A 12,523-nucleotide genomic window follows, 5' to 3' on the forward strand; every position below is an offset into this window, starting at 1 on the left:
CAGGCTGCGTGTCCCTATCGCACGATGCATCGGAAACGCACACCTTCTCTGCCGGCGATTGAGACCTTCGACCCGCGTCGCCTCCAACAACTCTTGCCGACTTGCCGACTCGCGCGGCCGTACGCACAGGTGCGAGAGCCTCAGTTGGCACGTCTTCCGGTGGCTTGGTTATCAGTGTCGATGTCACAGTGCGATTGTCGGCTTCACTGCTGGAATCGCACGGTGCAAGATAACGCGGCACGTTATCCGCGGGTTCAGTCGGGTTCTCCGCTTCTCCCGCCGTCTTTTTCTCGCCGTAGGAGGCTTGCGCTTCTGTTTCCTGAAGGCATGCTTCATTTAAAAGTTCTTTCCGAACGAGCGACGATCCATCGCTGAGCTGGGAGCTTTCATAAATTCGAATTCTGCGAGTGTCAAACGAAGACGCCGGCGTGGTTTCCAAAGCAGACAACTGCGGACCGCCATGGTTGCCAGCTTCCCTGCTGCTGCAGCAGCAACCAATGGCGAGACGCCTTTCAGTACGGCAACCAATCGGAGGCCCGCTTTCATCGCAGGGCCCGTGTGACCGCCTCTAGCAGACCCGCGCTTCTTTTGTGTTTGTGTGTTTGTTAAAAGATGGCAACGACCGAAGAATTCAGAAACGGAATGGCGAAGCTTCGAGCTTTCGAACGATACCAAGATGGCGGCGTTCGGTGGCGGGAAAGACGAGTTAGGGCTCCGCGAACTGCGGTGATTTTACGCGATTTAAACCCGTTTTCTCGCCCTACGCACTGATAAATTAGTTTTTTTCTGGCACTTTTAGCGCGGTTTCAGTCAAACCATTTTGATACAATGTAGATTAGGCATTGCAGATACCGAAACGCGTCGTTGCCAAAAATCGATCTTTTTTGCGATTTTCGCGATCTGATCCCCGCGTGCCCCCTTAAGTTTTTTCCCCCCCAGTCCGGTGAAAAACATGAACGGGGTTCCACTGTAATCCCCTTTCAGAATAACAAACGATTTGCTGCAGTTCCTGGAAGTTCGTTGTATCAAAATTTGCACTGTATGACCATCGTTACCATGGCAGCCAACCGGCTGCAGCGCTGGAGTTCCCTCTGGTGAGTTTAGCAGGAAACCCTATGGCTGCAAGAACTACAGAGTGCCCGTTGCCACCCACCTTGCCCTTCTCGACAAAGTCCTTGAGACGACCCGTGGTGGCCACCAGGATGTGGCAGCCACGGGAGAGCATCGCCAGCTGGTGCTGGACCGACGTGCCCCCGTACACGAGCACAGTCTTAAGGATCGAGTCATAGGCGTACTTGTGCGCATCCTGGGCTATCTGGATGGCCAACTCGCGGGTGGGAGACAGGATCACTGCCAGAGGAGTCTGCACAGGCTGGTTCGCAGGGTTCTCCAGGGCACTGTCACTCATCAGAGTTTGCAGAATGGGAAGCATGAACGCCGCCTGCACATAGAGCCAGCAGACACTCACTTCAGCAAAGCAGAGATGATACAGTCAAACCTCAGTCACGAGAAGAATCAAGCAATTCAGACTCTGCGTACAGTTCCATTGAGCCTATTCATTCAAATTCATTCCCGCCCGGGTATGCAGTTTCATTCAGACGCGCTGACACGAAGCACCGCAAAACACAGCGTGGGTGACACTGGCATCCAACTGCAACAAAGCGCAAGAGCCTGCACTAGCTTAGTTGTCGTCGTATTACTGGAGCCATGTGGGAACAGAAAACGTCAAGAGTATAGACGAGCGCACGCCGAGTTTCGCCCGAGACGCCAGCGCTCGTTTCTCCCCTGGCGGCACGGTTTCCAATCCCCCGGGGGTTTGCTTCCGCCGGTTCCCTTCGCTCGCGCTGAGCCAGAGGAGGCCAGGCTGAGCACGCGCTGCACGCGAGAAGGCTTTCTCGCGCTCGCTGCACGCGAGAAGGTGTAGGTTTCCGTCGCCGCTTCCCTTCGCGGTCGCGCCCGGGTTCAGTTCGCGCTGCGCGCGAAACGTCTCTTGTTTGCGACGGCGCCTCTTCGGATGACCGGAAATTATTATTGTGTTGTTAACTGTCACGACAGCAATGTAAACATGAAAAGGTTGATGCCACCAGTGAAATTATACCGATTCACAAGAAAATGGTATGAAAGAAGCAGACGACAGACATGGATTACTGCGGTGCGCCGAGCGAAGTAAACATCTGGCAAACGAAGCGAGATCGTTTATTGATCACTCCTGAGTGTATGACGGTTTCTGTATCTAACCCACGTGAAATTAATAATTACTCGGTACATAATCCTTTTATTCATACAAAAACTTGAAGTTCAACGAGTGCTTGTCCTGTCTTCTTTCTCGTGTTTCGTTTGTGTGTGCGCTGTCTAAGAATGGAAACCACGTCTGTTGTATGCGCTAGCAGTGGCCGAAGTTCACGCGTGCCGAGAAATTGAATATGTGCATGATGCATTGAACATGACCGGAGTTCATTCCCGCTTCACCATCGCACCGATCGATCGGGTTACTGGACGATACACACCCGCGTCTTGGTCGCGCCGGCATTGCTGAAGCAGGAATGATTAATAATACTTTCAACTTCCGTCTCTTGAGTACTGTTAAAAAATGACCAAGCTGTCTACATTGCTGCCTCTATTCCATATTGTAGGGGACGTACTAGTTAAAGTTGTGTGCGCATGTCGTACTTGTGCTATGCAGCGATATATCTTGTTTATTTCCGCACAGTGTCGATAGAAGTCCGTTGTCGCCATCAGAGACAACACGGATTTGTAGCAAACATAATGTGAGAAACTGCAAAAATGACTTTAGCTCGTAGGTGCCGTATGTATGTGCCGCATCGTATGTGCTGACGATTTTTCCGGCGGCACATACGATGTCGTTTCCAATTACCTGCTCAGCGTCCCTTACATGGTTAAGCAGACGCTGCCCTTTCGCCGCATTGCAGCCATAAAAATAATCGTCAAGCGTACCGATCTTCTTAAAGGCAAATATAGCGTGTGCAGTTTGTTTCACACTAAGGGGAAAACTCGGAACGTATTGCATCGCGATGCGGCAAGCAATGGAGTCGTGCGGCGGCAGCAGCTCGAGCAGGCGCACACGCTTGAGGGGCGGTGTCGTGATCTGCGTCGTCTGCTACGGCGGCGCGCGCTGGCCGCATTTTCGGGAAGCGTGGTACTGTCAGGGGCAGTGCACCGATTTCATCGGTACTGCGGGAACTGAGCTGATATTCTTTACTAAACGTTGTGCGTCGCCACACTCTGATCCTTCATTGGCGCTAATGGAGTTCCACAAACTTCTTTTGACAACATGGTTCATTTGTTCTTTCGAAGGGCCGGAGTACTGAGCGTGTGCACGTATATTTCTTCACTGTGTGTGCTACCGTAATGAGCAGCGACAAAACGCACCAAGATGTGCGCGCAACGTGCTCAGTCTGTGTTTGACTGGAAAGGAAAACAAAGCACTCAACAATGGGAGTCGAACACGGTGAAACAAACGGACACGATTAAATGAACGTTTTAGGTTCAGACAATGAGCTGGAAGTGATTTCTCTCGATAATCATTCGCTACACCAGACAGACCCTGCCCGCCGGTGGGGAATTGGACACGTCACGCTCGGAACTTCAGTTAGTATCTCGTCATGTCCCCAGCGGCAGCGATGACAGCGCTCATCCTGGAAGGCAGTGAAGTGTAGAATGACTTGATCAGGGATGTGTTCATTCGCTGCACGTCTCAGTCACTGACGATGGTGGATCGAAGCCTATCCTCGGGCGACTGATAGAGGGGATGTTGCGCCAGCGATACTTTCAACGAGCCCCAGACATTTTAAATGATGTTGGCGCCCGGGGATTGAGGCGGCCGCTCCAAGAGAGTGACTGCGCGCTCTTCTAGCAGTTCTTGCACAGCACGAGCAGTGTGGATCGGCGTCCTATCGCGTTAGAATATATAGTCGCCTTCCAGAAACGGGCCGTCAAGAATGTATGGAATCAGTACGTCGTCTATGACTGCCATGCAGCGATGAACTTACATTCGAGGCGTATCAGTGGGCGTCGCGCAACGCTTAGCAAAGAATACCGGCTCCTTTCACGCAGTAACGATGTGATCAGCGCCCTGCACCTGACAGTAGAACGTTTCTCGACAATGCGGCCAGCGTGCGCCGCCGTAGCAGACGACGCCGTTGAAGATCCCGCCCCTCGAGCATCTGCGCGAGCTGCTGCGCTTCGAGTTTTCCCCTAATTGTGAGAGAGACTGTACACCGCCCTTCGAAGGAAATGTCCACGCGCACACGCCGCGCGCGGCGCGAAACGTGCCCAAACACGCGCAGTGCAGGAGGCAATCAAGGCGGCGCGAACGAGAGATGGGAGAGGGGCACCACCGCTAATAGAATTTTGCTCCGCATGCGGCGCTCTCAACGCCGGCGCAGCAGCGCCGCTCTCGGTGCCGTTCTTGTCTATTGTGTAGAGCCATGACACTACATAGGCCATGTACTTCAGGACCACATGGCTGATACCCATGAAAACAACGGAAGATGTCGCAGATGAAGAGCGTTTACTGTGCCCTGCACAATTGCATGGAACCTGCAAATTACATTGCTATTTACAAGAAAGGGAGTTAATCAAGGGGCCAGATTTTTATTAGTGATATCGTAAGAAGCCAACAGACACAGACACCACGGATAACATAAGGGAAATTACTTGTGCTTAAGGACCATACTCACAGGACCACAGGACCAGCCGAGTACTGTTTTCGTGGTCCAGACATACTGGTCCTTCGATGCAGAATGAAAAAGATTCACTTCGCGAAGCATAGTTTGCACGTCTGCTGCCAAGGTGTGCACTCAACAATAAAGAAATGATGCTGTAGTCGCGCAGCATTAACGAAACCCAAAGTTCTAGCCTAAATTTCTTACTGAAATTTTTCTAGGCTGCAGCTCTGAGAATATAGCCATACTTGACCATACTCGATGCTATATTTACTTGAATCTGCATATAGTATGAAGCGAAAATTTGGGACTCTAATAACGGGGGAAAAAAATATATGCAGGTTTTTATGGTAGCTGCTTTGGCCCTTCTATGCTGCTAGTGTGGCGCAATAGAGGGCACCAGCCTATAGCTTATGAATCCTTTAGACTACGCTGAAGGCGCCGTGGTTAAGCACGCGGCTGCCAATAAGAAGCAGGCTACACTGCTGCAGCACTTTCAGTCAAACAGATAAATACTTCGCGTGAAAGCTTCAAGTGAGCCACGATTGGGGCGCGATCGTTGCGCTGCATGTGATTGGCCTGGGCCACACAGACTTCGCATGGCGGACGTAGTCTGTGCAGCCTCAGCTAATTGCGTGCGGCACATCATCTTGGCCGAGCAAGTCGGCGCGGCCTTGGCCAATTGCACACAGAGTAACTAAACGCGTGCTCCAAACGATGATCCCCAACCATGCCCTTGTATCATTCCTTGTTTTGCAGAAGCTTTTGACGTGTTTCTTACGCGATTTTACATACCGAATTCTGACTACATTGATCTTCTGAGTTCATCAAGCTGTTCGATATAGCAAGGTTCCAAATTGCAATTCGTTGAATAAAAGCACCATTTTCCCCCCCATTAATCCGAGTTACATTGACTAAAGTAGCTATCTCCGAAAAGTTATTGGCTGAATATACCACTCAAGATCGGAGTCGAGCACTAAATGAGCCAACAGCAACCTTTACAGAAGCACACGGTTGTCACTTTGTGATGGCAATGATGCTCCATCTGACGGCAAGCTGTTGCCAACGTCCAATGCAATTTTGGTTTCATAAACTATCGTACCATGCAATTTTCAGAGCCACTTTCCCGGGATAGAAGTGTGCGTTCGATTCAAGTAAATATAGCATCGAGTATGGTCAAGTATGGCTATATTCTCGAGCTGCAGCCTAGATTAGCTAGTGTGTCTACACTTGAAAACTGTGGCACACTTGTTCTGCTTAGGCAACCACAGCACAAACCAAGGCATAGAAACCAGAGCAGCATCACAGGCTCACCGTTTTTCCAGATCCAGTCTGGGCGCAGGCCATCATGTCTCTGCCAGCCAGAGCAATCTTGATTGCGTACTTCTGCACAGGCGTGGGCTTGACATACTTGGCCCGCTTCAGGTTCTGCTGCAGCAGATTAGTAAGGCCCATCTCCTCGAAGCTCGTGAAGGGCGTACGGAACTGAGGGTCGCTCACTTCCACAGGAAGGTGTCATACTTGTCGAAGTTGATGCCAGTGGAGATGCTCGAGAAGAGGGTGTCCTCGTCAGTTGGAAGTGAAGGCGGAACGTAAGGTGCTTCCATTGGCTTTCCTGCACAACATTTTGCAAAGTGCTTAGTACGAGGGCAGACAAAACAGTGCACAGCACCAAGTATGCACTGGCCGCATCATGGAACAGAAGGCTTGCTACCTGGCACAAGGCGTGGACCATTTTAACGAAAGCGAGTTACACGGGGCAATGTGAGCCTGCTTTCGCAAAAAGGTCAACCGTTAGTTTCAGTGCATTAAAATGGGTTAGCAAATGCATTCACAGTATAACCCACTTGTAGCTCTCCATTTCAGTCTTCTACACAGATGTCACTGTCAACTGAAGCAGCATTTCTGGTACCTGGAGCAGTATTCTCAGCAATTAACTTTACAGCATACACAAAGTGGATGTAACCTGTTGGAAAGCTGGCACAACAGCCTTCATACCATCCTAGTGAATACCACACCAGGCAGAAGCAAAGGTAAGCCAGAATACGGTGCCGCGTGAGAGCGCGCTCAAGGTCCACAGGTGTGAAGTTGGCATAAAAATCAGTAGCCGCAGCGCTGCAATCTTAAGTGATGCTCGCTCACCGTCTGCTCCCATGCGGGGCACGGGTTCGTTGGTGCAGTCCTTGGCCATGTGGCCCTCCTGCTGGCACTTGAAGCACCCCTTTGGCCGATCACCACCATCTCCGGAGGAATCGCCCCCTCGGCCTCCCCCAGAGTCAGGGTTGGGACAGTCCCTGCTCATATGGCCCTCTTCACCACACTTGAAGCAGCCCTTGGGTCGCCGCTCCTGTTGCGGGTTCGGGCACTCCCGACTCATGTGCCCATCCTCTCCACAGTTGAAGCAGCCTGAAAATAAAATGTTCGCTTACTACATTATCTTGAAACTTCATTTGGCTGGCTTCTTGTGCACACTGCTTTAGGACACAAGGAGAAAGCAGGTAACCTCATTAACACCGCCGTTCTTAAGAACCTACAGAGTCGAAAGAATTGTGCAGAACTATAAAAATCTTAGCTTTTGTGTGGCAGACATGAGCACCCTTAACAGTGTCTTTACACCTATGTACCGTGTGGGGTCTCGAATGTACTCTTGGGACAAGGGAACAACCACCACATTAGTGCAAACAATCAGAAGGGCATTTATTGCACCTTTCATACACTAATAATGCCTGCTAGCCAATCACCCCCCATAGAACATGCTGATGGGTGTGCGACTAATCGAGGAAGCCCGACTCACTGCAACAAGATACCGAGCTAATATGTTCCCTCCCATGCTGAACACCCACACCTAATTGGTCTCGTGTAGTAATGGAACGGTGTCGCATTGTGAACTACCGTATTCGTTCATTCCCGGTGTCCTGCTCCCAAGCCTACCGCAGGGCAGTCCTGTGAAAGGTGGCCAAGTGCATGAAACAGCCTCACTGCTCGCCAACCTAAGAGGAATAGCCTGCCATATTTACTCCGATCTAACGCACACTTTCTTTTCCAATAAAACGGGTCCAAAAAATGTGTTAGCATTGAGTACGACCTCAAATCTGCGTTACTATATTGCCATTGGCATTTCAAAACGGCTGCCTCACACACACTTCGAGCATACAGTTGAGCCCGCTTATAATGAACCTGAGCATTATGTGGCATCTGTTTATTATACCCTAAAGTTTGTAGTAAGTGGACGACAGCTTAAAGGGAGACGCGGCTTTTGCATCATGAAAAATTACCAAAAATTCGATTTTTTTGAAAATCACATTTCCGGTTTTTGTAACCCTTTTTCTATCCCATACCCAAATATAATCACTAAATCACTTAGAGGTGCTGTAAAAAATTCATTTTATCAGCCAAGGTGGCGAAAAATGTAGCTGAAATCAAGAAAGAACGGCGTTTTTCAAGCCACGATATGTCCGGAACGGCACGACCGAACGCCGCCATCTTGGTCTCGTTGGAAGCACATTTCTGTCTTCATGTTTGCTGCTTCAGCTATCTCTTCTATACAGAAACAAGCGCACAAAAAGCAAATGATTGAAGGCCGTGCCAGAGTTCGCGATTGGCTGCGCTGCCACGCGACTCCAGCGCGGTTTGCCATTGGGTTCAGCGCTCGCATCGTCTGCTCGGCTCTTTGCATCTCGCGAGTATGGATGTCTACTCGCCGTAACCTCAACGTGTCAAAACGGGCGCTACGGGGACATCGCAATAGCGTGGCCAATCCCTATGCCTGTGGACGTTTAAGACTGGCGGCTAAGCATTCCGAGCATCGGCAACGCGGACATGCGTCTAAGCCTTTCATCACTAATGTTTCAAAATTCGTGACGAAGCACATTGCGCACGCAATCCTCGGACACACGGCTAAACATTTCGCGCATGGGGAGTCTTCGACTCGGCGATCATGTACATCGCGCACCGACTTCTCAGTGCCCTCATCGAAGCATTTTTTGCATCGGCGCCTCTGATTGCGCGAATAAGCGCATCGAGTGTCCACTCCCCGAGCCCGCGACTAGGTATTTCACGCGTCGGCACCTCGGACTGCGCAAATAAGCACATCAAGGGTTGTCTCCGCAAGCCCGCGACTAGGCATTTCGCGCTTCGGCACCTTGTGCTGCGCAGCTACCGTAAAAACCGGACTATAGGTCGGACCGGAATATAGGTCGACCCTTGACTAACCAATTCTAAATATGAAAAAAATATTTTTCAATGGCAAAAGTACCGAAAGACACCCTTACCTTGAAACAAATGCAACTCAGCCAGTTGCACAAGGGTGACAGTATTTAAATGCTGCTTGCATGTGCACCTGGCGAAGTTTTTAACAGCATCACGCAACCATCGACTTGCGTGCTTGTCAGCACCTTATTAAGGGGAGACGCGGGTCGAAAAACGGCGATTTTCATTAAAAAAGTCAGTTTTATGTTTTCGACTGTTTCAACAAGATTGATCCCTCCTCTTTCATATATAAGGAAATCAGAGCCGTAAATGATCAGTAAATTATAAATAAACTCGGTGAAAGCACTCGAGGTGGCAAGAAAAGGTTCAAATCTGGCCCATATTCCAGCGCGTGATGCGTCAAATCGCGGCGTCGCAAGCCATTGGGCTTGTGCAAGGCAGTAGGCCTACACTTTCTCTCCGAGGTCGGCTTTGCCGCGTAACAATCTCCCCGGGAAGTAATAATAAAAACATTTCTCCGCCGAAACCAAGCGCTTTCGCTGGATTTCTAACTCACGTGGAGCAATCCCAGCCACGCCATTGGCTGCTAGCACTCGACGCGGCCGCAGGTTGTCTGCTCTTTCTGCGACGCACCGCTCTCTCGTCGTGTTCCCAGGCTTTCGGCATTTTTCTGCTCCTTGTTTCGATGGATCCCGTGAAGAAACGAGATTTTCGATCTCGAAAGTAACGGTCGAAGCACAAGTTCAAGGGGACTCGCTGCAAAGTCAAGCGGCGTGCAATGGAGACGTCCGCGGAAGCTAAGCCTAACCTAGGTGACAGCGACGCTTTTGACGGTTCAGAGCCGGCCGGCCGCTCAAGTTTCGTTGACAGCGCAGACGAATTCGTCAGCGCATCAGAGAAAAAGTAGATAATCTTCGACAATCAAGATAGGAGCGGCGAGGAGACTGCCAGCACCTTTATCTGCGAGATCGGCATCGGGAACGTGAGCGCCGCGGCATGTCCGGCGTGCGGACGGCGCGACTTTTTTATCCGCGAGTTGGCCAAAAAACGGAAACGACTCGCGTCGTTTTTTGGGTTGTGTTGCAACAATTTGCAGCATGTACCACGTCCGTTATCTCGTCAACATATTCGTCGCGGCGTGCATCTCCGGTAGACGACGCTAACGGTGGAGCGCGCCCTTCGGCCAGCCCAAGAGAGAGTTTCGCCGTGAATATCAAGGCAGTAGTTGCAGCGCGTGCATTTTTAGAGCTGGACACAATCAACTCGTCCGATTTTGTGCAGTTCTTGGTTTACCAAAACCGATGCACCATAAATTGTTCACCGCCATAACAAAGAAAGTGCATCTCGCTGCTACAAAAGCAGTGGCTGAACTTGGAGTTGGCTCGGAAAGTAACAGCACAGGAAGTGGGTCAGCATGGTGCTCACGAAGACTATGAGAGAACAACATATGGCACAGGTGAATTCTAAAGTTGTGCACTGGATCTAGATACCCTGGCCTGCATTATGTGAAATTTTTATATAGATTTCAGCGCTACAACACAAATAAAGAACTTTTATAACTTTCAATCATGTTTTTCTCAGCTTCATATTTTTGGCCAAACATGGCTTTTGTGCATGACATTTGATGTACTTATTGTGGTCCAATCAAGACCAAATTTGGTGTGCATCATCTTTAAGATGTGTAGAATGCACTGGTCTAGCTTTTAGTGCAACCAGTTTATTTTTAAGAATGGAAATGTTCAATACCCTTGGGTACCAGTCACTGAAAACGAAGCATCAGATATGAAATTCTCTCAAAATGTTGCCTGTCAAGGGAAATGCATTATCTTGGTTATTAGCACTCACTGGAGTGTTGGGGACAAGAAACGCCATCTTGCACTGCTATATCATGCCAACTGCTAGGTCCAGTAGCTGCACAAACATGCACTGTTTCTAACTTATGCATGGCACTTAGGACATGAAAGCATCGAGCTATCCTAAATCTAAAAACAGATTTGTAATGAGGATATCAAGCTATATAAGTGGTGCAATTTTCGTTTGCCTAGCAATAATATTTAAAAATAAAGGTTTCTGAGGAGCGTCTCCCCTTAACGGCGCTGAGCGGCGAAACAAACGAGATACGCGCATGTGTACACATGCGCTTACTTTCGCTATTTCGCCGATCCGTGCCGTGATAAGGTGCTGACAAACACGCGGGTCGATGATCGCGCGATGCTGTTAAAAATTGGCCGGGTGTGCAGTACACAGAAGGACACGAAGTGAGCAAGCACTACTCCAAATCAGAGTCGTCCGAACAAGAGTCCGATGAGTGCTTCTCGCTGCCCCCGTCTCATAGAGCATCGTCCTCCGTGCCGTCCAGTGCGTTGCTTATGCAGCATTTTCTAAAAGACTTGTGCACCATCTCTTCGGGGAGAGATTTTCCCGGCGACGACACCCAGCCAGAAACAGTTGCAAGCAGTGGACGTCGCATGCGGCAGGTGGGGATAGTCGAGTTATCGCCCAGGATCCATTCATGAAAAGATTTCACACACTATCTTTAAACGGCTTATTTAGCACATCTAGTGGCTGCAGCACAGATGTCAGTCCACCAGGGATGACCATGAGGTCCGTCTTGCCGTACACAGGGCCCGCTTTACGTTGGCTGCGAGGTGGCCTCGATACAAGTCCAGAACCAGCATGTTAGCTCGCTCAAAGAGAGCAGCAGGTCGCCGCTTCCAGACGAGCCGGACCCACTCCAGCATGAACGATTTGTTCATAAAACCGTTTTCATTAACCTGGACGATGACGCCGCGTGGGAATTCCTCTTTCGGCAATGTTTTTCTTTTAAAACTGATGAAAGGGGGCAACGTCTTCCCATCAGCTGTACACACGAGCATCACAGTGAACCACAAGTGCTCATTGCCCGTTGTTAGAAGCTTGATTTGCTTGGCTCCTTTCTCAAAAACAGTCCGGCTTGAGGGCATATCGAACCACACTGGCGTTTCGTTGGCATTTCCCATCTGTCCTATCATATAGTCGCGTTGCTGCCGAAGCGCAATGACATAGCTGAAACTCGATTAGCTTGTCTTCGAATTCTTCGGGCAGTTTCTGGCACACAGAAGTATGGCGCCGTAGTGCAAAGCGCCGCACCCAGGATGGCGAGCCCTTGTCAATCTAGAGGCGCGCACAATCTCTACCGCTTTAAAACAGATGGATTTGGTAGTCACAGGCAGCGATCTTACACGACGCTCCCGGATGAACTCCGCAACCTTGTTTTCCAGTTCTGGATATGCTGCAGCCTGCCCACGAAATTACGTTTTCTTTTGGTTGCTGCAAGCAACCAAAAGCTGCTTCTGCCTTCGCCAGTACCGAATGCTCTTTTCTGATACTCCAAATTCGCGCTGTGCCGCCAGGTTGCCGTTGGCTTCCGCGTACTCGATCGCGTTTGTCTTGAAGGCGACGGTGAATTGCCGTCGGCTTCCACTCATTTTTAAACAAAATGTGAAACAAGGCAAACGCAAAATGACGGTACCACAATGTTAGGGTCCCCCCGCGTCCCCCCTTAAGGGCTCAAACCGCCACAGGCACATTCGAAACGCTCTGAAGGCCTGTCGGTACACGTATTAGGCATATTGGCGCTCGTATTGCGA

General features: G+C 50.1%; 1 protein-coding gene across 1 annotated transcript in view; it reads right to left on the reverse strand.

Annotated features, from left to right (window-relative positions):
* The window catches only part of LOC135897498 (probable ATP-dependent RNA helicase vasa-like), an 86,961-nt gene that overhangs the window by 14,312 nt on the left and 60,126 nt on the right, over nt 1-12,523 (reverse strand). Inside the window, 4 exon segments of the mRNA XM_065426142.2 lie at nt 1,154-1,441; nt 6,000-6,199; nt 6,202-6,300; nt 6,828-7,091. Of these exon segments, the coding sequence (XP_065282214.2) occupies nt 1,154-1,441; nt 6,000-6,199; nt 6,202-6,300; nt 6,828-7,091 (851 nt within the window).

This window comes from Dermacentor albipictus, chromosome 9 (assembly GCF_038994185.2).
Source record: "Dermacentor albipictus isolate Rhodes 1998 colony chromosome 9, USDA_Dalb.pri_finalv2, whole genome shotgun sequence".
Lineage (NCBI taxonomy): Eukaryota > Metazoa > Arthropoda > Arachnida > Ixodida > Ixodidae > Dermacentor > Dermacentor albipictus.